This window comes from Alligator mississippiensis, chromosome 3 (assembly GCF_030867095.1).
Source record: "Alligator mississippiensis isolate rAllMis1 chromosome 3, rAllMis1, whole genome shotgun sequence".
Taxonomy (NCBI): Eukaryota; Metazoa; Chordata; order Crocodylia; family Alligatoridae; genus Alligator; species Alligator mississippiensis.
Window position 1 is genome coordinate 19,836,850 of NC_081826.1, and position 26,249 is coordinate 19,863,098.

A 26,249-nucleotide genomic window follows, 5' to 3' on the forward strand; every position below is an offset into this window, starting at 1 on the left:
TAGGGTGAGACGGAGGATTTAGGATGCGATCAAACATTTCTCAGGACGAGAGGGAGGATACTTCAGACCGAGGTCTTCTCCGGCCCCGCTGCTTTGCTCAGACGAGCTTTCCAGCGCGGGATCCCCCGCCCCGCGCCCCGTCCGTGCGCGCGAGGGGCGGGGCGGGGCGGGGCCGGGCGGGGCGGCGGAAGCGCGGCCCCCCGCAGCCTGACACGAGGCTGTTCCCGGGAGCGCGCGCTGCCCCTCCTGGGGGCGGGGCCAGTCGCAGCGCATGCGCGGAGCCAGCAGGGGCGTCCGGCGGTCTCAGACAGCGCCGCGCGATGGGGCCGGCCCGGGGCGGGCGCGTCCGCCGCAGCATGGCGCCGCCGCCCTCGCCCTCGCCCTCCTGCTCCTCCTCCGCCGCCCGCCCGAGCCGCCGCTGAGCCGGGCCGGGCCGGGCCGCGCTAGCGCCGCTCCCATGTCGGCGGGGCTGAGCCGCGCGGCGCTGCTGCTGCTGGGGCGGCCGCCGGCCGCGGGCGCCGTGCTGCTGCCGGGCTCGTGGCGCCGCCCGGGCGCCCTCCTGCCGCGGGCCGCGGCGCCGGGCCGGGCGCTGGGCACCCACCCCAAGAAGGAGCCGATGGAGGCGCTGAACACGGCGCAGGGCGCGCGGGACTTCATCTACAGCCTGCACGCCAGCGAGCGCAGCTGCCTGCTCCGCGAGCTGCACCGCTTCGAGTCCATCGCCATCGCGCAGGGTGAGGCCGGGCCGGGAGGGGTGGTCCGGGCCCGGCCCGTCCCGTCCCGTCTTGTCGCGGGGGGAGGCCGTGGGGTGGGGTGGGGTGGGGCACCGGGGCGGGGCGCGGCGCTGAGGTGTCTGACAAGGGTCCGCCTCAGTGCGCTGCCCTGGGTCAGACCCGCTCACACGTCTGGGAAAAACATGTCAGGGACAAACTCCCTCAGTCCGGCTGCGGTCGGCGCGCGCTCGTCCTCGGACACGGGGCGAACTCAGCCAGGCCGGGAAGCGCTGGAGCCCCGTTTCTTTTCTTTTTCTCTCTTTTTCCTTCCCCCTCTGCCTCGGCGGCTCCCCTGAGCCGTGGCAGAATTAGCAGGCGGCTGAAACGTCACTGCCTCGTATATTTATTTTCGTTCCTTGGAGATAAGCATTCAGCTTTTCCTCTCTTGAATCCTTGGGCAGCGGCAGAATTGGCAGGCGGTGAGCGCGTGATTTTTTTTTTTTTTTTTTTACTCCACGAAAATGGTAATAACAGCGAGACGCGCGAGTGTGCACTGGGATGACACCCTCCGCCGTCCAAATTTCACTCCATGGTTCGGAAACAGTCGGGCAGTGCTGTTCATGCTTGAGTGGCTGTCACAGCCTTGCGCAGCTGTTCGAAGAGGCCGGGCAGGCAGGTGACTGTTTTTCGGGCGCACGGTCGTGCTGCAAGGGCAGCATGGATTTATTTTTTTTCCACACCTATTTAGAACATTTGCATTGCGACTCTGGGAGCCGATTTATGAAATATACCTGGGAGCACTGAGCCGCTCATCTGCTTTGCGGGATGGGGAGCATCTGCTTAAATTGAGGGGCGGGGTGGAGTCCTCAGTGAACAGTCATTCAGGTGCAGACAGGCATCTGTGTTTGGAAAGTGTGTGTGTGTGGTTGTGTATGCAAGTATGAATGTGATATGCCAAATATCACTTGGATTTTTCACCCACCTCTTGTTCTCAAAACTTTGTGCAACTCATTGGGGGGCTGGCTGTGAAACAAAATCCTGTGTGTGAAACAGACTCCTAGCACTTAATTGTATTGGGTACCCGAAAATACAGATGACTAAAAATATTCAAGATGCTGTCAGCCATCAAAAAGAGAAGCTTGCATTTTAGAGAGGCCTCTGTGACTGTGGTAGCAATATACACCCTTGGAAAGGGCACTTCTGTAATGCGTGCATCCACCGATTGCAGTTCTTGAAGAAATCTTGCTATAAAAGTTACAGATTTCAGGCCCAGAAGCATCATTAAGTGAAGAAACAGAACTCTGTACTTTTTATGTGAACGCATAAAATCACACGAATACCTACAGATAAGGTTCTTTGGGTGAATCTGATATCTTTTATTAGACCATCTTAAACAGTTGGTATTTTTCCCCCAATTTTTCCAACTATTTAAGTTGGACTGATAAAGAAGCTTGTCTGGCTGTGTCCTTAGACCAACATGGCTGCAACCTGCACCCCACTAATACATACATACATTTATGTTATTTCCTGCATAAATGATAATGTATTTAAATGCCACTTGCTCTCCCATCAGGGATTTTTTTTTTTTTTTTAAATCAAGCAAACTTCCTAGTTTTTGGTGAAGCAGTATATGAGCTGATTATAGCTATATCTTTTTACCATAGCTGGGAGTATGTTAAGTTGTAAATTGATGCTGACTTAAATTGTACTTGCCTCTATAATTTTACAGTGCTAACTCCTGTGATCTCGCATGGTCTTTGCAGTAGAAAACATATATTAGTTTCCCTCTAACACAGCCTCTTGTGCGTTATACTTTTCCTAAATAGACTCTTGTAAGCAGCCTCAGAAGGCTTTTTCCCTTAAGCTTTTGTGCAAACTTGCAACCCAGCAGTAGCAGTTGTCACTCCTAAGCTGACTGTGCACACTGCTTGTACATAGCTGGATATTATGTAATGGCATGGATGCCAGAGTAAGTCCTTTATCTTTATTTTATCTTCGTATATATGTAAACGGTTGTTATTTCAGTATGTGAGAGGCAAGGATTTTGGGGCGGTGATCTCTTTTATTGGACTGACTGTATGGTTGCTGTAGGTTTAGACCAGATTTTGAATGCAGTGTGTTCTTCAGGACACTTCTTGTGGGCTGAAGACCACAAAAAGCGACCTGAAGAATGCACTGCATTTGAAAGCTTGTCTAAACCTATTGCAGTCATACAGCTGGTTTGATGAAAGATATCACCTACAAAATTCCTTGCCTCCTGCATATCTCCTGGACCATCACAGCTACAACAGCACTCCAACACTACCAAAACACAGAGGTTATTCTAGTGTAACGTTTGAGGGTTGATGCAGAGATGAATTAAACAGATGGCCTCATTGCTCAATTACTGCTAGATATAATATAAAAATTTCTCTGTTTCTATAAAATACTTGCTGTGCCTACTTGTCAGTTTAGTATGTGGAAGCAAAAAGCACTGATTAAAAGGACATACTTAATAAAGACTTTAGATTAACTGACAATTATTCAATAATAAATACTTGTAGTGTCTGACACAGGACTTGAAGCATCTACGTATGTGTAATTGTGTTCAGTTTACATGTGTCGTCATAACCTTATTTGTGGTTATGTTTTGTATTCTGTGATTAAGGGTGGCCAAAGGCATTTTACCTCAGAGCTCAAACCTCTAAGGAATTGGAACCAGTGTCTTGAATTGTATAACAAAGCATTCATTTATTTTTCTTCCAAGGTTTTGCCAGATCAGATTGTTCTGGATACTGTCAACGTTTAACGCTAAGAAATGGTGTTTTGCTTTGGTCTTTTTACATGTCTTGAACAGAGTTTTTGAACTAGGTTTTATGGGCCTGTGGGATCTCCACTGAATTAGATGCAGGGAGTGCATTAAACCCAGACTGAACTCATTTATTTAGAGTTTTAAAATTACTAGGGCCCACTGGTCTTACACTCTTGTTGTGCTGGAAACTAGCTAAAAGCACATTTATCATGTACAAAAGACACAGCACCAGCCCATCAAATATGATGAACTAAATTACACACCATAGATGGCTTAGATAATCCATCTCCAGTAAACATTGACCATCTCCAAAAATGTAGTCAACGTATTCAGGCATTTGGGGGTAAGAGAAGGGGATGCATTCCAGTAAATAGGGTCTTTGTGTAGAATGCCCTGCCAACAGGCCCTTTTTGTACTTAGGGGGTGGGGGAAGGCAGCTGGTTTCAGTATCTTCATCCTTCTTAACTTTGCCCCTCTCTACTTGCCGTTTTGCCAGTCTTTTGAGTAGACAGGCCTCAAATCACTTAGATTTGTACATCTATACTGGTATGTTCAAACGTCTCTGGAAGCCCACAGGCAGATCTTGGAGCCTTGGTTGAATAAGCTTACAGTGCAATGCTCGATTTACAGAGTGGACAGTTGCTTTCTGTTTTAAGTTTAGCTTTCCCAGGGATTTTAAGGTATATAACACCAGTTGGGGCATGGTGCAGTCTTGAGGTGTGACAGAGATGAATAACAGTTGTGAGGTCAGTATCTGAAAGAAAGTGATGCAGCTTCCTGGCAAGGTGAAATGGCTGAAGGGATGAATGATCAAGGTGGTTGACAATCTAACTGGATTCTTGAGTAACAAGTGAAGAAGGAACAATGTAAAGAGGGATGGGATTGATATTTTTGCTGAATTTTCTAATTTTCCCCAGTTCACCAATATCACCTTTGCTCTTTGTTCATCTGGCGGAGCCCAGCATTTATCATTGGGTCTGTCGTCTTATTGCGAAAAAAGATGCTAAGAAACAGGCTGAAGGTATGGTAAGAACTGTGAATTAGGCTGTTAGTTTTGTGCTCTTTGGTGTTGCATCAGGAGTCCCTTTTGGGTAAAAACTTACTGGAAATCAAGCAGTCCAAGTTTACTGGTATGTGTTGGACATAGAAATGTTTTGAATATGGGAAGTGCTATTTCTTCTTGGTGATAAAAAGTATGCTTTAAATCAGGCTTGTCCAACATGCGGGCCGCCAAGCCATTTTATCTGGCCGCCGGCGGCGCCACACAGTGCGGAGCCGCGGCAGCGGTGCAGAGCCGTGGCGAAGGCGAGGAGGGCAGAGAGCGCGGCGAGGTGGACAGGGAGCGCTGCGGAATGGCGGCGGCGTGGAGCGCGGAGTTGCAGCGGTGAGGCAGGCAGAGGGCGCGGCGAGGCGGGCAGGGAGTGCTGCGGAGCGTGGAGCCGCAATGGCGGGGTGGGCAGAGAGTATGGAAGGAGTATGGCGAGGTGGGCAGGGAGCGCTGCAGGGCGCGGAGCCGTGGCGGCGATGGCGGGGTTGCGGCAGGGCGGGCAGGGCCGGCCCGCGGGCCGCAGTCAGCAGTGAGGGGAGGGGAGCTGCTTACCCCGCAGGGCCCATGCAGGAGGCCAAGCAGTGGCCGCTGGCAGTGCTGGCCCGCACCTGCCTCTTCCTCCCCCCTCCCCCCCCCCCCCCCCGCCAGCCCTGCTGCCCTGCCCCGCCCCGCCCCCCCACAGCAATTCGGCACCTGCTTCCCCGGCCAGTCCCCCCGGGTGCTGCGGCTCTCCGGGCCTGGCCGCCCATGCACGAGGCCCCATGGGGGCCGCTTCTCATGTGCTGCTGGGAGACGGGAGGAGCCCGGTTGGGTCTGCACCAGCCAGCAGAAGTGGTGGCAAAGCCATGTGCCACTTGGGACACGGCAAGCCTGCACAGTCAGTCCTGAGTGGCATGCGGCTCCGCTGCCGCTTCTGCTGGACGATGCAGACCTGGCCGGCCTCCTCCCATCCCCAGCAGCACATGGGAAGCCGGCTTTAGCTGCGTGCTGCTTTTCCTGGCTGATGCCGACCTGGTTCTGCCCAGGCGGTTCCTGCAGCACCATGTCAACCCGGGCATGGCACCGGCAGGCTGGGCGGGCCCCAGGTTAACCCCAGCCTGGCCCCGCCGCTTCTCCAGCACCAGGTCAACCTGGTTGTAGCCAAGCGGCTTCTGCAGCACCATGTCAACCTGGGCATGTATACCATGTCAACTCCTGCAACTTCATTGGTGTCAGAGGTCACGTGACATCACTTCCTGTGACATGTTTGAATATGGCTTGCCGGCCCACTGGGTGATAAAAAGTTCGTGATACGGCCCCACATTCAAAAAGGTTGGACAACCTTGCTTTAAATGTTTGAGTGAGGGTTCGGGCTCTTGGTATGCTCTGTTCTGAAGACTTCATTTCTGGGTACAATATGCCATTATGGAAAAAGAAGCCTTACTCCCCCTTTTTGACAAAAGAAAAATCCCTAATGGGGCCAGTCTGACACTTCACTAGCTTTTCTGTGTTTTAACAGCCTCCATAGGTGGTAGGGGAGACAGGAATGTGGGCAGACTTAGCTACACCAAGAACCAAGCGGGCCCTGTTCCTCAATCAGGTTGCCACCAGAAGGCTGCAGTTCAGTCATCCAATTTACTACTCAGCAGCCAGAGCAGGGCAAGCTGTCTGTAATCTCTGTTAACAGCAGAGGCTTCAGAAGGTCTCCTCTTTTCTCTTCACTGCTGCGTTGAAGAACATATCACACAGGTGAGCACGTGAAATAGTCCAAAACACAAATCTGTCCCCTGCAATCACAGAAATAGAAACAGGAGCAAGTTTGTAGGATGATTCAAGCCTTGAGTCTTCAAATTTTCTAACAGTTTTAGGGGTTATCATTATAACCCTTGAATATGAGGGGAAAATGGTCAGTTCTGAGACTTTTAACATTGCACCCCAGTGTTGTCAGTGGTATTAGCAGCCCCGGAACTGGCTGTCTGGGTCCTCTCATTTTCAAAGTTTCAACAGTCCGTTCTTGAGGCTCTGTTAGAAAACCTGGAAAAGAGGAAAGACAGCTGCTGTGAACCTGACTAGCTTACACCATTTTCAAGGCTTCTAACATCAGGCCTTTGACAGCTGGCTCCTCGCAACCGTTTCTGGCAAGGTGAAGTAGAGTACACTGAGTTACAAAGTAGGGAGAGAGACTAAAAGATGTTATGCACCATACGCACTTTACTGCTGTGCAAATAACCAGTGTTTGTTACAGTGTAAACAATCAAAGAATGAGACTTGCTTTAAGTCGGGGGTTGTCAACTGGGGGTACACATACCCCTGGGGGTACTTGGGAAGGCCCCAGGGGATATGCAGTGGTGGCACGGAGAAGCGGGGATACTTGGAAAGCATGCCGCTGCCTTCTCCCGTGCACTGCCGCTCCTCTCCCCTCGTCCCCTCCGCTCATCAACTGGCCGTGGGAGTTCCCCTCCACCCCTGCTTGTCCAGGGGGTACAGTCCAGGAGGGGTATCCACCAGAAGGGGTACACCCCTAAGTTAAGTGAATTATACACTTATCTGGTATGCATATGTGAGCCTTGATTTTTATTTCTTTCTTTTTAAAACTCATAACACAAATTCTTTGAAAATTATCCTGGTCAGAAAAGCTTGAGATATGCTGTCTTAGAGCTTGCATCCTTCCCCTGAAATCAGAGGGCTCCTACATGCGTGCGGGGAGGCTTCTTTGACATGCTGGAAATTGAGTCTGCTGGAGCATGGAAATGGATGCAGTCTCGTGTGTCATGTGTATCAGTGGTGCCGTGCATCTCCATGCTGAAAAAATGGCGGCAGGGCGCTTTGAAATAAAATACGTCTGATGGCAAAACACCCTGCCACCATTTTTTTCAGCATGGGCATGCATGGCGATGCTAATATATGTGATGTGCAGGTGCTTTTAATTAGCATAGCTTTCTAATTAAAGCACCCAGCGTGCACATAAAATGCCCAGATTTTGTAAACTTAGTGCATGTTCCTTACAAGCATCGTCTAAGTGTCACACACACACTTGGAAACAATGCGCTTGGGTTTATCTCATTTTTTCCCTCTTCCAATTCAGGGCCAACCATTCCTGTTTTTTAACCTAGTAGAAACCCTTCCAGCTTTGTTTTGTTTTTGTGTGTAGACGTACGGCCACTGAAAACTAAACCTTTTCTAGCCACGAGAGAGAGAGAGTGTAATCCTTCTCCTTAACCCTCTTAACTTGTCAGAAGAGGAAAGCTTCATAAGTAATAGGGCAATAGAGGCTGTTACTGCGAGTATAGATTTAACATTTATTAAAGATGCTTTAGATATAACAACATCTTTCAATGGAAAAATAAGTATTGTAGAAAGATAATGGTTTTAGTAGGAAAAATGCCCGACTGTGACAGTTTTCCTCCAGTATGGATCAAACATATTACATAAGAGACTCTGATGAAAGCACTTCTAAGCAGTGCTGTAAACCAATAAAAAGCAAGGTTGGTCAAAATGTTAAATAACCTTAAAGGTTTGTCTTAAGATCAAGGAAATTCAAATGTAATACTTTATATTGATCTTTAACTTATCCTAATCTAGGAAAAGTACAAAAAGCTAATAAGTGTGTTAAGGATGTTTTTAGTCTTGACTGTGTATCGACTGCAGATATCCCAGAAAAGGCCCATGTAACACATTTGGCATAATAAAGTGTGCATCCAGCACCTGCAGAAGCTGCAGACCTATGTTTTTAATGTGGAAGAACAAAGGAATGTTCCACAGCAGAGAAGCTGAAGAACTATTTTTAAAGCTGACCCTTGGTAAACATGCATAATGCTAGGATGCAGTTTGTAAGTGGAACATTGCGATCTTTAATAAGCCACTTGTTGCTTTAATGAACTAAAAGGGCTTCATAACATCTTTGCAATGTGAATAGAAACCTGGGCATTCTGAACTCTGTTGTTGCTGGATTTTCTGCCAAACATTAAGATCATCCATTAAATGGAAGTTTGAGCTCTAGCAATCTAATTTTTTGCGACCAGTGGTATTTGAAGTTGCTGTTCTGGAAAGCATGTTTCTGTATGTCTGGATACTTTGGGTGCCCGGTAACCATCCATTTTACTTCTAGAGAGAAACTTCAAAAGACCTCTGGATTCAGGGGCTTTTAGTGTTTTTAGGGAGATAAACGCTCTTAATTAGAATGTCATTTTGGCATTTTTATTTTTATTGTGACAGATGATTCTGACGCTGTGCAATGGGGAGATGCATCATCAATACTATATGGTCTACAGTGTTGAGGACCAGGGTGAAATCTTGGCAGTATTGGTCTGTAGGCTTTTCCCAAATGCTAGGAAACAATCCATTGGTTATAAAATGATTCGGTTTCTGGAATAGGACATATAATAAGGGAGTTGGATTCCAAGGCAGGCCATAATTGGAAGGGTTATTGAAGTTAAATCCAGTTGTTTTCTTTAGTTGAGTCTTGTTTTTTTTTTTTTATGAAAGCTGTTACATTTTAATGGAGAAGTATTCACTAATATGGGATAGATACTTTTTAGTTAGTTTGTATACACCATGAGTATTCATAAGGGCCAGCTTCTTTTGGAGTTGATGGACTTTGGAAGTTCTAGTGCTTCTCTTGGGGTAGGTAACCCAAACTCTCTCAAGACCAGTGTGTTGAATGCTGTTCCTTTACCAGGGACCAAATATGTGATTCTGCTTAGAATGCATTGTCTGTGAAATAAGTTTTTACCTTGGAGAGCATGTAGGATTATCAACGTGTGGACATTCTGAATGAACTATATGGTCTGCTTTGGGACAGAAACATCCCTACCAGTGTGATTTCAAAGACATGATAATGGTTGGTGGAAAGAGTGTTCTAGTTTTCCCTTATGACTAACTTATGTCATATGCAGGTGGACTTTGGGCTGGCTTCTTCTTGCCCAGGACAAGAAAACCTTTTTTGGGGTTGGGCAAGGGTGAAAGGGAGGGGGACGACCTGTTGGTTTCTTTTTCTGTTTGGCAGAGGATGAGTAGGCCTGTGCCAGTAAATTCTTGTGACAGTTTTGTAGTGCTGGGCTGCTTTGACAGGCTGAAAAAGTTTTAATTCAGCGTGATGGTAAACTTCCAGTTTCCAGCAAAACCCACCGCTTAGCAAAGAAGGTTCAGTCACAGGAAGAAAAAGATTAAGGTGTTTTAGAAGGAACTAAGTATTTCTTCCATTGTTGCAGAATATTTTTTTCTTACTCTCAGGAATGATTATTTTCATGTCTTTAGGGCAAGTACAGAGGGTACCATAGAAGTAGTTCCCCAACTGTGGTCCATGAGCCCCTAGTAGTGTGCAAATCCAAGAGTAATAGTCTGTAGAGGGCAATGGATGCCCCCCCCCCCCCTTTAATTTAACATTGGATAAGAGTGTCAGATGGTCCTTAAGAAATGTTGAGGCTTGAAAATAATCTATTGGTTTATACACTTTTCCCCCGTGTTATTATCTTTAAAGGAACCTAATAACTATGCTTGAACTGTCTTATTTTCTACATTGGAATTCAATTAGCATTATGTATTTACAGGAGAAAAATGGTAACTTTCCACTGCAGTACATGCATGCTAGTCCAAACAGGGGAAATGCAGAGTTAAATCTTGGTTTTAATTATGTTATCACACAGCTTTGGATTCAGACTATTTAAAGGGACAAGCTGCTGTACAAAGCAAGTTTAGCTTAGTCCCAGCTAGGCTTGGTTTTGGGGGTCAAATTGTAGAGTCTGCTTTCATCAGAAAGTAGTTCTGATGAAGCTCAGCTGAAGAGAAGTCGGCCATTGGGCTTCAGACCTCCATAAGTAACTATATTTTATCAGGACCTATGACAGGCCATAGTTAAAACCCAGCAGTTACTGCATAAAGTCATGCGTTGCGTCCAGATGAATGGGGCATGCACTTGCAGTGGCACAAATAGTAGTGACACAAATTTGTGCCATTACTTTGTGCTGCAGTGCATAACCCTGCATGTGCCCTTTGTTGTGGGCCATGCCTGGCTCCCAGATGGGCTCCATCTACTGCAGGGTTGGAGGTGGGGAGAAGAGCGGGGGGAAAACTGACTGGGGCACAATGTGCCTCAGTATGGGGCTGGCCAGTAGGCAACCCCCGTGCCAAGGCACCCTGCGCACCAGCCAGCTGGAGAGTAGCATGTGGAGACAGGGGAGCAGGCAGTCCTGGTTTGTGGTGCCACAAATTGCACATGCCTGCATGTTTGGACATGCCCATGGAGTCATAGGTTGGCGTGTCTTTCCTTCCTCATCCATAGATCAAACTGTTTTGATTTGTAACACATCCAAGTTTGACTTCGCAGTAGAGTCTTCTCCTTTTCCTCCTTGCAGGCATGTGGGTGGTGCTAATTTTAAATGGCTCTTGCAGGAAAATATGAGCTTTACAGAAGAGTTTTACTTCAATTTTTTTTTCTCAAGGTCACAGTTCAAAAGGTTCAAAACTTCTACCACTCAAGAGGAGAACATTTTAAAATCAAAGTTATCCAGTTACGTAATTTTCTTTGGGACAACAGATCTGCAAAGATCCATTCTGTACCTGGATTTTTTTATTTCTATGCCTTTTTCCCTTTGTGTGTTCATTTTTTAACTTTTTAAAAATAAAACTCAAGCAATAAAATAAGGCAAGATTAAGACTGCAAATTTAAGTTGTCATGAAATTCTTTTTTCATAGCAAGATTTTTCGTGTCCCCAGTACACATTATTTTTGTTGCATTAAATGTTCACCTTACAGATTAGGAACAAGGTAGGCGAGTTAAAGTTGTTGTGAAAAAGTTAGTTTTAACTTGCAGATTCATTGTTGTGTTTAAAAACTGCAAAATGAACAGTACATTAATTTCAGTTAGGATAGTGGTCACCAACCAGTTGATTGACTGGTTGATTTTGGAGCCTCTGGCTGTCTATCTCAGTCTGTCAGAGGCTCCATGATCTGTAGTGGCAGGACGCATGTGGCTGAGCTGAGCCACACCCCTGCTGCCTGGGCTGGGCTGGGTGAGTGGGATCAGAACTTGCGTGGCTTGGAGCGGGGGCGGGGCTAGGGTCAGGGGTGTGGAGCAAAAGCTGAGGGGGAGCCAGTCAGGGACGGTAGATCCTGAGGTGCCCTTTACTTACAAAAAGCGATCTTCACCATAAAAAGGTTGGAGACCACTGAGTTAGGACCTGGTTGTAAGGTGCTGAAACAGGAGGTGAATATAGAAAGCTCTCCAGGGTAAGGTGATTCATTTAATTCTAATGTACTGAATCTTGCTTGGTGTTTAATGGCCTAAAATTAAGGGAGCATTGGATATTTTAAAACAAAATTAACCTGAAATATGTATTTTTCTAAGAATGTTGGAATGTCTTTGTCTGCTCATTTTAGCCAGATTCAGCAATGTACTGCTTTACAACAGTCCAGTTCACTTTGACTTATTAGGCTGCATACACACATTCAGATAATCAGGGAGCATTCTCCCAGGTTTGTTCTCCTGGTAGAGAACCTTATCCAGAGCTGTATGTACAGACATTCAAATGCTGAAGCTCTGAAGACTTTAGAGTTTGCAATGCTGATACTGCAGCTGGGGTGTGAAGGGGTCTTGGGGGGATGGTGTTTGCACACATCTCAGCTGCTCTGAAGGCTCCTTAGTCTGCCTGGTAACACATGGCAGCAATGCATAGGGCAACCCTGATTGGTGCACCCATCTTGTGTGTCCTTGCAGCACAATGTGGGCATTCTGGGGCAGGGTGGGGGGCTGTTGTATTTGTTGCTAGAACAGCAGAGTTCAGCAGGTGACTGACTGACTGCAGGGGGATGTGTTCTCTTCTAAGAAAAGCCATGGCATGTGCAGGCATTGGCTGTCTCAGGCAAAACTCCTGGGAGTCATTTACTTATGGTTGTTCCCAGGTTATTTTTTTCCTGGAGCGACCATTTTTACTATGGGGAAAAAAAGCCTGAATGCCTGTATACTCATGGTTTTTCCAGTGAGAGTAGCAACTCTCCCAGGAGAAACTGAGTATCTGTATTGGGCTTCAGACTCTGTGCATGCTTCTGTAGCATTCTTTGTTCAGCTCATTTTTATGACGGCACATTTCTTAAAATAGGTGCTGGGTTTCAGTTCATCTCTGAACCAAGCCTAATGTTTGCAGACCTTACTGTCTCTAAGCACCTTGTTAAAGACAATAGCAATAAAATCGGTGTGAATTCTGCACGGGTATGGTATATAGGAATATACTTTTCCTTTGCTTATAAATACAGCGTCCTCTGTGGCAGAAAACATATTAGTTGCAATGGTTTTAAATAACAATGAAGTAATTTATTACTGTCTTGCTTTTGAAAACTTCTAGCATCCAGATACCCTAAGCCACTGGTACCTTTTGAAAAGCCAATGAAGTGGATAATATCACCAGAGTCAACTAATAATTTTGGTACAGTAAAAAATATTAAAACTTTTGGTGCAGCATAAAGCCAACAAACCTCATTATGAAAACCCCTTGCTTGCTTGTTTCGATGAAGTTGGCATGTTTTTCTAACAAATAAAGTGTATGCACTTTAATATTCACATTAATCTAAAGACTAATTTTTCAAATGTCAGCACTTTTCATCATTGCTCTTTGGCTTATTGTTAACTTTATCAGTAAAAATATGTTTCCCTTTCCCTATCCTTGTGGACAGTTTTATGAAGTAGTAAAGGTTTAGCAGCTAGTTAACCTCTAGTTAATGGTGAAATGGACTTTATTGATTTTTGAAAGAGGTTTGTTCACTCCCTACATTTTGACACTGCAGGCCTCATACTTCAGTACTAAAAAACCCGGCTACATCTGGCACACTACACATTCAAATGTAATAATCCAAGTAATCTCATTACTAAAATATATTCATTTTAAAAAGTAATAACTATAATGTGCATATTAAGTGAAGTGGAAGGGGTTCGTTGTTCCTTTATTTTCTCAGCAGTCATCTGGTTCCAGTACAACATCTAAATTAAAAGTAGATAAATAAAAACATGCTGCCTTGCTTGAGCAAGAAGATGATGTGAAGTTTACTCATAGAAGTGCTGACAGTTTTGTTTATCTTATTTATTATTTAGTGAAGACTCACTGTATGCTACATACAGAAATTTAAAATAGAGAAGACCAAGGTAGACTAAGGAAACAAACACATGTTCTACGAGCAAAAGAGAGAGAGAAAGAAATAAATATGTGCTTATTTTTAAAAAAATACAACAGGTTTGCTTGAGTCTTTAAATGCATACTGACAACACTTCAGTTAAACACACCTTATCCTTTCCAGCTTTTGCCCCTTATGAAGCATTTGCTTGGTTTTAAAGGCAGAGAAAATCCTTCTTTATCCATCATGACTGATCCAAAACATTAGAATGTTCCTAGTATGAGGAGTTATAAGTAGTTTGCAATAGTTTACTCTCTAGATAACTATAGATCACTTTCTCAAGTTTTTGCTTGGCAGTAGCAGTTAGGACACGGCAGCATTTTCTTTTTCTTTGCTTGTCTTCCATTTGTGTCTGATACTTTGTTTGTTGGATTCCTTTGGAAGGCTTGTTTCTGTGTAAAATTCATTCATCTTAGGATCATAGGAAAGTAGGGCTGGAAGGAACCTCACAAGGTCATCTAGTTCAAGGCAGGAGCATCCCTGGCTGAACCATCTGTAGCAGGGAGCTTGGGGCTCCTGCTGCTTTAAGGAAGGCATGCTGCAGGTAAGGCAGAGGGCAGTTGGAGGAGCCACATGACCCAAAGGGTCCATGTCTGGCAGCCGGGGACTACACTTACCCAAAAAGGTTAAAAATCCATGGCCTAGTTCCTTTGGAAGGCTTGCCTAGTTCCTTCTCTGGTGTTGGGTAGCGTTTTTGTGATGAGGGTGACTTCCGGGCCTGATGTTAGCTCTGTCCCACTGCCTGCCTTGCTCGCCTGCCACACCTTGTTAAATAATTAGGATGTTAAATAGGCAAGAGACTGCCCTTCTAGTGCCCCAGGTGTAATGGGGCAGTGTTTACATGCTCCAACCACCCCTTACGTGCCCCATGGCTTGCAGATGTTATGCTGTTATAATAAACTGCTCCAGCTCACAGCCGGGCTGAATCCAGACCTCTGTAAGGTCGGTAGCATACCGCCCCCCTCTCACAGGGTCCTCTTTCACTCAGCCCTCTAGGCCACATACACATCGCCCTACTTCCTTGGAGATCATTAGTCTTGTCCTCTTACACTTCCGGCAGCCCTAGTCCAGTCTGTTGGGCCTGTTCCATGGTCCTCATCTGAGTGGCATCTGCCTGATTTGCTCTCTCTTGCCCCTCAAGCAGCCCTAGCCCAGCTTATTGGGCCACTCACTGGGCCCTCATCTGAGTGGCAACTTCCTGATTCACCTAACTCAGGGCTAACTCTGCCCTGGCCCTTCACCAGGCATCTGTGCCCCTTCCTGTGCCAACACTCTGCCCCTTCCTTTGAGCCTTCTTGGACTCAGCCACTTCCTCATAAGCTTAGCTGGCCCCACAACTCTGCCCTTTCTCTCCCAGGGTTTGGGATTTCCCTCCTTAAAGGCTCAGGGGCTTCCTAAAGTGTGCCTGGCCCAACTTACCAGGGTCATCCACCCCTACAGGCTCAGGTCATTAAAGAAGCTTACCTGGCCTACCTGCCACCACACATTTTCTCAACCCACTGGATTGGGGGGGTGGGGCTAGGGTTTAGGCGCCCCGGCCTGCCTTACACTGGGGAAGGTCTCACCTCTAGTATTTACATGGGGGTTGTCACACCACCGGCAGTCCCACCAGTCCTCCCTATCCTGGCAGGGTGCAGTTTTAGGTCTTGCCTAGGACCAGGAGCCTCCAAGCCATCTCCCTAGCTCCTGCCCTTCCCTCCAGGTGTTCTGGGAGCAACTCAGCTTGATGTTGCCTCCTTGGCTGCTCAACCCCGACTGTTGCCTTTCTGGCCTATATTTGAAAATGACCGGTGTGATCAGCCACCTGGGGGCTGTCTGCTTTAGCCCTTAAATTGATGGAGTAGTAAAGTTGCTCCGTCACAGCTTTCCATGTTTTTCTCCTTGAAAGGAGAATCCATTTTTAAAGCTTGTTTATTCATTTTTAAAGTTTCTTCGTGACCCTTTCATATATTCTTTTGACCCACCTCCGGGTTGCAACCCATGGGTTGAGAAACTCTGCTCTAAAAAAACCCTGAGATCATTTTAAGGGTGTCATGGAGTTCTAGCGCTGTCAGGTGTACAAATGTGATTAGGAAGATAAATCGAGAGTTCAGAAATTCATAGCGTTAAAAACGTTCTGACTTGTTGGAGTCTTTCTCAGTTCTTTGCAGCAGAAGAATGGCTCTATTTTCCTAGTTGGAAAATGTAGTTAATTCATTTTCCATGGGCTGTCTTGAGTCTTAACAAGCACTGCCTTTATGTCTACAAACGTTGGGAACCATTGTCATGGGGGCTAGAAATTTATGCTTAAAATTCTTCTGCTTGCCCGGATCATCCATTGCCAATTTTATTTGTAGAGTTGAAATCCTTTTGTGTCTTGCTGCTTTAAGCCTTCCATTAGTTCAGTAGCATTACATAGCTGCTTGTGTTACACAAAGCTATAAATGCACCATCAATTATTGAATGCCAGCTAAATTTCTTGAGTACATCTTCACTTTTTGTGTATTTAAATCTTTACAAAATCTCAATTTGCACTTCCATCTTTAATTCATACAGTAGGCTGAATACAGAAATTTCGTCTTGATTACTGGACTTGATTCTCCACTCTGAAATGTTCCATTTATATCTCTGATTTAAAGACAATAGTTTTTTTTTGTCAGCTGCTTTTTCACAATCTGTCAGTTGGTAATCTGAAACTACAAATATTTGAAATAGCCTTTCAACCAAACTGTTTCTGCGACTGGAACCTTTTATTTTGTAATGTCAGTCTGTTGCTAGAAGAACATTACAACTTCCATGTTAACCATTTTGCTATGTGATCAGTTAGGAAGGTAAAATGGCTAAAAAGGATCAAGATCTGATTGAAAAAAGTTAGGAAATAGAGGAAAGGAACAAAGAAAATAAGTCTGAAGGTATTCTTTTTAAGAATATTCATGGAAGAAACTTCGACAGCTCCAGGATGCTTGCTCACTCTCCATATTTTTTTTTGCCCCTTGTTTAATAGCATAAGTAGGGAAAGAAATACTTGTTTAATTTCATATGAATTATAGAGGAACATTGAAATGACAAATATTTTGATGCAGATTTTTAAAAGGGTAGTGTCAAAGTTGACACACCATCATTTGAAGAAGGCTGTTAAAATTTTATGTTGTCAACTCATTTTATTGGCAAAATTATGGATTATCAAAAGTGAAAAATTCACTGGCTTTTTTTGAATGCTCATTTAATTTTTGCATTTCTTTTTAGGTAGGTCATTGAACATAAATGAAGTCAGCCTTGTTTTGGGGTATCTAAGCTGCAGTGTTTAGGTTGCAAATTTGTAACATGGTGAATTAGAGATTTACATTTGTCTGTAATAGTTTCTTCAATTATGGAAATATCTCTATTGGTCTGAGTTTTCAATTATAAAAAAGTTGAATTTTACAAACCTTAAATATGGGATTAAACTACTGTGTTCCTTTATCCAAAAATAAATCTTATTCTTTCCTGATCCTGAGAGAGATTTTGCCAATGCAAAATGATGACAAATTAAGATGAAAAGTGTTGAATTTGGCTCTTAGGCCAGAGCTCTGTTTATGAATGGTAGAAAAGCACTGTCCTACGATATATGTTGTCCATCAGTGCCTGTAAATTAACAGATCTTAAACTTAACTTGCTCCTACCTGCCCTGAAAGCAAATGTTTATTCAAAAAGTATGTTTTAAATTAGCATATCTTGTACCATAATTAATTGGGTATTATACACTACCATAATATCTTTTTTTCATTTGATATGGAATAAAGGTTTTTCCCTTATCCTCTGCTCTGCATTTCATGAATGTTTTCCTGAGCAGTTTTTGTGGATTATCTACTACGTTTATCCAGCAATAAATTGTTTTAATGTCTGACACATTGTCATTACATCCTCATATGTAGTGCATAACAAATGCAACATTGGCTAGGAGCCTTTAATATAGTACCCTATAAATTAAACACTGCACTGGCCATCTTCTTTCCATGCTTTACGTATTTATAGCAACAGGAAAGTATGTGGTAGGTGTAGCAAGTGGCAGTCCCCCATCCCCCCAGTTTGGGTTTTTGCTCTTTCTTATCTGAACTAGGAGGCATTAGATGAAAATGAGTATGTTCACCCAGTAGGGTGTTAGATATCTGCTTTACATACAGAGGTCTTTTTGTTTTTCCTAAAACTTAAAAATGAGATTCATCTTATGGGGCTATACTAGTAAGGTAAAATTTTAAAAGGTGTTGAATCTCTTGCCCTGATACTCAGCATTTATTGTATGGTTTTAAAGTTCAGCACAACAAACTTAATACATTTGGTTTTTTGTGCATCTTGTCCATCAGTCCAGAATTCTTACCTAGTATAGGCCCTTTTCTTGCCACAGAGTACTTGTAAAGGATTTTAAATTCCCTTTCTAATGGACACAGAAAATACTTTGTTTTGTTTTTTGTGTTTTTGAAGTCCTCACTGCCCTGATGATGATTCACTTGGCAAGTGACTTGCTGGCTTTGCCTTGTCAGGCAGGTTGGAGAGAAACTTGTGTTCTGGACTGATGGATCTGAGGCACAGAAATTAACTTCCAGGTAAGAAATTATCCTTCCATCTGTTTATGGGTAGGATTTACTAGATCTGCAATTGTAGTGGTTTCCCTAGTTGTTTAGTTTGGCTCTCCTGCCTCTCCCCCCCCCCCCCCTACTTTCTCAAAATCCACTGAGTAGACTAGATTTTTCTATTATGTATTGCAAATTCAGTACAATACGGGAACTGTTTTTCTTACTTGTTTTAGTTTCAGGTGAAACTTGATGTTAGCTAGCTGTATTCTACATTTTTAAAGAACAGCTATAACCATGGTATCAGTTAACACCCATAACTGATTGTCTATTAGAGTAAAAAAAAAATTATTCTTGCAAGTTTTAAAATAAAAGTATTACAAAATATGACTTCATACAGGTCATGACGCATCTTACCAGTAGACAGTACATGTTTTTTCAGGGCTGCAAGTGTTTTTGTATTCAGATCACTGAATAATTTTTTCACTTATTAGCATTAGTACTTTTTTACCATGTTTGACTAACTTCTGGAATAATTCTGTTATGCCATCTAATCACCGTCGTTTCAGGTAAAAGGTATAATCTAATCTATAAATTGCTAAATGGTACTTCAGGAAGTGATATCAGCCACAGTTAGCAGATTTCAGTATATAATTGGATTTGATGCAGATTGGATAATACAATATTAACGTTCTCATTTTCATATATATATTGTCACTCAACCCCAGTGCTTTTGCTGTTAAACTGAACCACATAGAGGAACATAAGACTGAAGACTTAATGATTTAAAACATGTTAACTATACATGTATAAAGAACTTTGATTTAACTTTGATTTAAGAAGTGGTTTTAAAAACTGAGCATTTGTTACTAGTGCATGCTGTATGTCTTACTCTTTACTAACATGCCACTGATATGACCTGATCAATACAAGTCATTCTCCTTTCATTTAATTTTTCCTTCTATAAAACATAATTCTTCTCATCCTGCTGTATCCTGGAGGACTGGAAAAGGAGCTTTCTCGAAAATCTTCTGCCAGGGCTGTTTCATTTTCAAGTGCTTTTTCTGTATTGAATTCAGAATCTGAATATAATTCTTGAAACTGAAGAACACTTAACTGATCTTGTAGGGTTTACTGGATGCTGCTGCTGCTTTTTTTTTTTTTTTTTTTTTAAGGTCAAGGGTCTCTTGTTTAGCATTGCCAACTGAGATTGTAGATTGTCCTTTTTTGCAGCTGAAAAATTGTACCTTTTTGTGAGCCTTGAAATCCAAAATATTTGAAATTGGTTTTTATGAATCATCTGGGAAATGTTTTGAGAATTTTGCTTTTCAGGTGTTGGAAAGCAATACGTCTTAAGAGTGACTTTGTGATATTAGTTTACTTAATATAGTGCAGGTTTCTGTGGTTTAGGAGTCTGAGGCTAGAACTCTGTTTATTTTCTTGAGTGTAATAATGAAGAATTTTGTGAGTTTTAGTGAGAATGCAGGCATGTGTGGTAGAGCATGGCTGGGTGATCAAGTAGCTGTTCCTGTGTTTTTTCTCTTGGAAGGCAGTGTCTTGGCAGCCTCTGCTACAGCAATCTGCAGCAGCCTTTCTTCTCCACTGTTAGGTAACTTGTGTTCCAAGATTTTTTTTGTCCCAATCTAGGCAAAGGTGGTATCATTTTACAGATTCACAGATGTTTAAGGCTGGAAGGGACCTTGTGAGATCATTGGGTCCAGCCCCACCTTCTCTGGGCAGGCAAGACTGCTGGGGTCAAATAATCCCAGCAAGGTATGTGTCCAGTCTCCAGACTTTTTTCAGAGTCTGTGTTGTCAAGACTGAGCAAAAGATCTCTATCAACTGTCTTGAAACTAAGCTGGTTTGGCATCCTGGGTGATATTTCCGTGTTATCTGTAAGAACATACAAACTTGTGCCCTGCATCAGACCAGGTTGTGCTGACCATTGCTTTCAATAAACAGGATTTCACCTTGGGGGATAGGCGCACAAACAGATTACTTTAAGGTAAAGGAAGTTAGAGATTTACAGTGTCATCAACTACTCCACAGTCACAGCTTGTTTTCATGCTCTTACCCTGGGGTAAGTGAAAGCAATGTGGCAGTAACTTGCTCTTCAAAGATTACAACAGAACCCTCGAATATCTTTTATTGGACTGATTGTGCAACAGGGAGAGATGTTAGCCAAGCTTTTGGGCACAAAGTGTCTTTTCTCAGATTGAGCACTTTGTGCCTGAAAACTTGACTGAAAATGTCTTTCCCAGCTGTACAGTTGGTCCAGTAAAAGCTCTTACAATCCTCACCCCACTTTGTTCTTGCATAGTTCCTGAACCATCACGGCCACGATGACACTCCAGCCCTTCAAAGAATAACTTGCATCAGGAGGTAGACTGCTGCAGGGCTAGAGCATGTGTGGGGAAAGTTATGGTGGAGTACCTCACATACTTGCCCATTTTACCTCTTAGTACTCGTGTGCTCATTTGCTTAATCTTATACAGCATTGCATATGTCAAAGGAAAACCTACTTAAAACGTTAAGGAATAACTGACTGTAGGGGGCACTTATTTCTATACTTCTATCTTCTTCCTTCCGCCTCATATCATAAACACCTCCCATACCCAGAACAACAGAAGCATGAGGTTCATATATCTTATTTTAAAGAGTGCGTCTACTATTTATAAAACAATACAATACATTTCTGAATCCTGTTAAGCTGTTAGCCTCAATTATATCTTGCAGTGATAAGTTTGAGTTAATTATGTATTGTATTAAAAAAAAATTACTTTTTAATAGCTTTAAGCTTGTTCTATTCATTTTCACTGAATAGAACGCCAGCAGATTGAACACTGTGAGCTAACTGTAAAATAAATTTATTAGCTACATCAACAAGGATAACTAATACTTTCACGCTTTGTCTGAAGAGGCCACTGACTTACACAGTCGGTCTAAAAGTTTTTAAACCAGAATTGTCAGAGTTGGATGGAAAGCACAACAACCTTTTGAATTTTTTGTTTGGTACAAGGTTTGTAATATCATGCTCTGAGTGGAAAGGTGTCCATCTTCTTGGCAGCTTACATGCCCAGATTTAAGAATATCAAAGTGGATAGATTCTCCTGTAGCCAGGTCTTGAGAGACTAATAGAAATTTAGGGGAAAATATGAAAAAACAAGGAACGCTACAGCTCAATGTAGTGACTTCCTGCTACACGCCAGAACACTTAAACAGGGGCTCAAGGAAGTAGAGCTCTCATCCGTGGGTCTGTGATTTAGGGTCTTTAACCATACCCCATCACTATCCACTATTCCTTCCCCTTCCCATCCCTTTCCCATTGAAGAAGGTAGCCAGGGAGACTGCATTGTTCCTCATGGAACTAGTCTCACCTTCCACCCTTCATGAGTTGTGTTTGGTCACTAGCTGAGGCAGTCTTTTAGGTGAAACCTGTTTATTGAGCTAGAACTTAATGATGAATTTGCTTCTTTTTTATCTTTGGGAGGAGCTGTTAAAACAGCAGGACTGTTATTTTCAGTTAAGTTCCACTTTTTGGTCTTCTCATAAGTGCTGTATGGCTGTAGCCTGTGACTAAGCAGGAGGACATTTGTAGTCGGGTGTGCAAGGAGAACCATAGAATCGTAGGGCTGGAAGGGATCCCTAGGGTTATCTAGTCCAGGGGCAGGCAGTTATTTTGGGCGGAGGGCTGCTTACCGAGTTTTAGCAAGCCGTTGCGGGCCTCATGACAGGCAGTCCAGGGCAGATGAGTATTTTCTAAATTTTTAGGGGCCCCGTGGGCCGGATAGAATGGCTTGGTGGGCCACATTTTCCCCACCCCTGATCTAGTCCAACCTCTTGCACAGAGGCAGGATTTCCTATTCTTACAGCATCCCGGAGAGATGTCTATGCAGTCTCTTCTTGGAAAAACTCTTATGATGGTGATTTCACAACTTTTCTAGGCAGCCTGCTCTCATCCAATCAACCCCTTCTCCTCCTCTGGCAGAGATCCTCATTGAAGGACAGGAGCTGGAGAATGTTGAACACTTTGCATACCGTGGCAGGTAGCTGTCAAAGGAGGCCAACATTGAAGAGGAGATCCAGTAGTATAGGTTGTGATGTGCCAGCTCTGCCTTCAGAAGACTGAATCATCTTGTGTTCAATGATAACATCAGGACTAGATCAACACTCTTACTATATAAGGCTGTGATAATCCCAACTCTTCTCTAGGGCTGTGAAGTTCAGGTGACCTACAGGGATCATCTGAAAAGCCTGGAATGCTGTCACCAGCACTGCGTTCAGAAGATCTTTGGCATAAAGTGAGAGGATCATTGCAGAAATGCTAATGTCCTCACTGATGTTATCACCACCAGTGTGGAAGTGTTGATTATCCAACATAAGTTGCGGTGGACAGAACATTGTATGCCCATGCCTGATATATGTTTACCAAAGCCGCTACTATACCCCAAACTCAGCCAAGGACAAAAGACATGCAGGCGGCTAGAGGAAATACTTCAAGGATACTTTCAAGGCAAACATTAAGAAGTTTGGTATTGACACTACATATTGGGAAAGACTAGCTCGGACAAGGCTACATGGTGCTGCCTTGTGAGAGAAGGTACTTCTTTCTTTGAGGAAAATTGTCTCACCCTGGAGGCAGAAAAACAGAAATGGAAGGAAAGGAAACAAGACCATGAAATGCATGGTCCAGTCCTCCCTCTAGCCACTACCTGTGGCATTTGTAAGAGAGACTGTGGCTCTAGGATCGGCCTTGGCTATCAACCTACTCATCTACAACCCTTTACTTGATGTGTGGAAGTGATCATCAACTGTGAGGGATTGCCGCCAATGCTGCCGACTGTTCTTTCAGTTGAGAAGAACTTTTTTCCTAAGACTTGATCTAAATCTCCTTTGCTGTAATTAAAATGTATGTCTTGGTTATGGTAAGTAGTTAGAAAGCTCCAGATGAAGTACCTCCTCTCCACTGTGGTAGCCTGGCATGGTGAGAGGAACTTCTTAGATAACAAGGTTGTATACCTTCTGAAGCTTTATAGGTTGACAACACATTAACTTTCTGGAATCCTAGTGTGAACTAATAAACCACTTGTGTCCACATGCTCTAAAAATATAACTCCATATAAATGGATCATTGCATTTTGCATCATCTTCACCTTCTGAATGATCTCAAGCTGTAGCAGTTCATACAGGTGTTGAGCTACTTGCTTTACTAATTCTACCAGTGCAGACATGCTGGAGACTTACAAGTGGGTGGTGTAAATATTGAACACACTATTTTTTATGTTGCTATTCCAGGCACTGTGGCCACTTTGAAAATATGCTGAACATGTCGGGTGATGGATTAGGCAGGTTCTCTTAGAAAGATATGAAATGAGTCACAGTACCAGCTCCGTCCACCCTTTCTCAGGTCCTGAGATCAGCTGTGTTAGCAAAAAGTGGGGAGGTTGCCCAGTGTTTGGCTCAAAATCTACATGCATAGACTCATAAATACATGGCCTGATGTCTTTTTCAAATAAGTTCAGTATTTAACAGCTCTCATTAGCTTCACATTCATCACTGCAGTAAATGTTATATATCAAGTAAAAATACAATATAACCCTTTGTTACCTCCTAGCTGGATTAGAACAAAGCAATGTGAGCATATCAGATATGTTATCTTGTTACACTGCATTAGTTCCCCATATCACCCTCCAGCTCTTTGTCCTTGTCTTCCAAGTTTTTTATGGTTTAGGCCCTGGATATTTAAAAGTTTACCTACTACTACAACAGTACCTCAACCCCTGTAATTAATAGCAGTCTGTACCCTTGTTATATCATTTTACTTTTAATCGTGTACTAATGAGGTACTAATGAGGAAAAGATCCATGATATCAGAACATAAATGCTAACATTACGTATACCGGCTCTTTGGGAAATGGATGACTATTTGCTGCATGCTGAGTGCATCTTTTAAAGAAGTGCTGTTGCTTTTTTATGTCTGTGTTTTTGTGCATTATTAATTGTACTGTAATTTACTGCCTTATTGCAAAGACTTCGATTTTTTTTTTTTATATTTCTTTTGTGTGTTAAGTTTTTTGTACTCTCAGGTGCCTAAGTTTTCTGCCAAGAGCTTGCTGTAGGCACCTAGAGTGTCCTTAATGTGCATCTGTAGGTGCTGCTATTCTGACTGGCTATAATTTATGAATCCCAGAAAGGCATAGGTAAGAGATGGCTCCTACCCATGCCTTTCTGGGATTCATAAACCATGTCACTCCATGCCTTAGTTCTCTGAGGGGCTGTAAACAAGTTATGCTCTTGGCACACCGAACCCACAGTTACAGCATTTAACCAGTCACAGATACTTTGAGTAAAAGCATGGCGGATGCAGGTGGTGGCTCTACCCATCTTTTATGCCATCATCTAGTAGTTAACAATCACCTAAGAAGTGAAATACCTGGATTTAATGCTGTGCTTGGCTAGACGGACTTTAAACCCTCATCTCTTACCTCCTAGGGTAGTGCTGTAAATACTAGGCTGGGATGAAAACACTCTACACTCTTCCTGTAGGCTGCGCTCCTGAGCAGTCAAGAGTGCAAGATTCATGGGTTTGGGCCCTACATGCCTAACAGGCTACCTGCTGTTATAATGCCTCAACCCCTATAATTGAGAGGAGCAGTCTGTACCCTTTTAAACTTTATAATGAGGGCAGTCCTCTGAGGGGAGTCCTGTCTTCAGTCCTTGCTCTCAAAGTTCATGCATTTTATCCAGTGAGTCTAATGCAAGATGCATAAGTGATCCCCAGACAGGCATGAGAACATAAGGTTCGTCCCTTCCAGATGAATGTTCTCATTGCCAGGTTGTAGAGTCACTCCCTGTTCTGGTCTTTCTGGCCCCAATAAGTAATATATTCCCGATTGCACAATGGTCTGACATCCACAGGAGGATGGAGAATGCCCCTTGCCTATAGCCTGGTGGTGAGGTAAGAGAAGTGGGTTTGAACCTTCTTAAACGGTGGAAGGCCCAGAACCCAGGTCTCTGGTTTCCAAGCCAGTGCTCTAGTCACCATGGCTAATGGTCTGTTTGGAAATGAGCCTTGTTGTTTGTGCGTGTTCTAAAGCTCTTTTGTGTAAAGATGCTCATGAAATTGTTCTAGCACAGGCAACTTCATGGCATTCTCTGAGGCTACTTTATTGTTTTATTGAAACCGGTTTTTAGAGTTTTATTTTTTACATAATTTAGATGAGTCTTTCGGATACTATTTCTAGGAATACCAATATTTTCATTACTTTTCGTTGTTTTCTGCCTTTTGGGGGATAATGAGATGCTACAGACAGTTAAGCACTTCACGTATTGCAACGGAATTGAAATACTGGTCAATTAGACTAATTTTCTAATTTTATTTTGACTTGTCTAGAGAAGTTGGAAGTTGCACCACCATCTACAGGACAGCTGAAGCACGGTAAAAGAAAAATATTTTTGTTGAATATAGTTCATTTCTGTATGCAATTAATTGATTCTTTATATTTTAAATACTTTGTCTTAATTTCATGTAATTGTACATAAGCTTGCCTTGTAACTCTTTCTTTAATCTTAGAATGTGACCTGGCTAGATTTTGTAGTAGCCACATTTTGCAGAATAATACTGCACCATTGTATCTTATTGTTACTAATGTTAAATTTCCAAGAACCTGAGTGCAAACTACTATCAAGCGCCAATATAAAATGTTTTGTTAGCTTAAAGCTGTTTTGCTACTATAGCCAATTTTTTTGTATTTTTAATGGCCAGTCAAAATTCTGGTCCCCAGGCTTCCTGCAAAATAGACGTTAACAATTTTTTGTCTACTATGTTATATTTTAAATGTCAGAAGTGAGGTGAGGACTTCTGCATAAATATCAGACAGAATTTCTGAGAATTGAAAAGTAAAGTTGGCTTGGTTATAATAGAGTGCTCTCTTTTTAAGGAATTGATTTAGACTGTTAGATGTTGAAATTCACAGGATTGATTTTTTTTTTTTTTTTTTTTGACAGCCAGAAGTGCCTGAGTAAAT

At 43.3% G+C, this 26,249-nt stretch overlaps 1 protein-coding gene across 1 annotated transcript in view; it reads left to right on the forward strand.

Annotated features, from left to right (window-relative positions):
- Positions 1 to 288: 288 nt before the first annotated feature.
- The window catches only part of TMEM65 (transmembrane protein 65), a 42,844-nt gene continuing 16,883 nt past the window's right edge, over positions 289 to 26,249 (forward strand). Inside the window, exons 1-2 of the mRNA XM_019495761.2 lie at positions 289 to 734; positions 25,616 to 25,660. Coding sequence (XP_019351306.2) covers positions 458 to 734; positions 25,616 to 25,660 — 322 coding nt within the window. The 5' untranslated portion in view covers positions 289 to 457. The remainder of the gene's footprint in view (positions 735 to 25,615; positions 25,661 to 26,249) is intronic.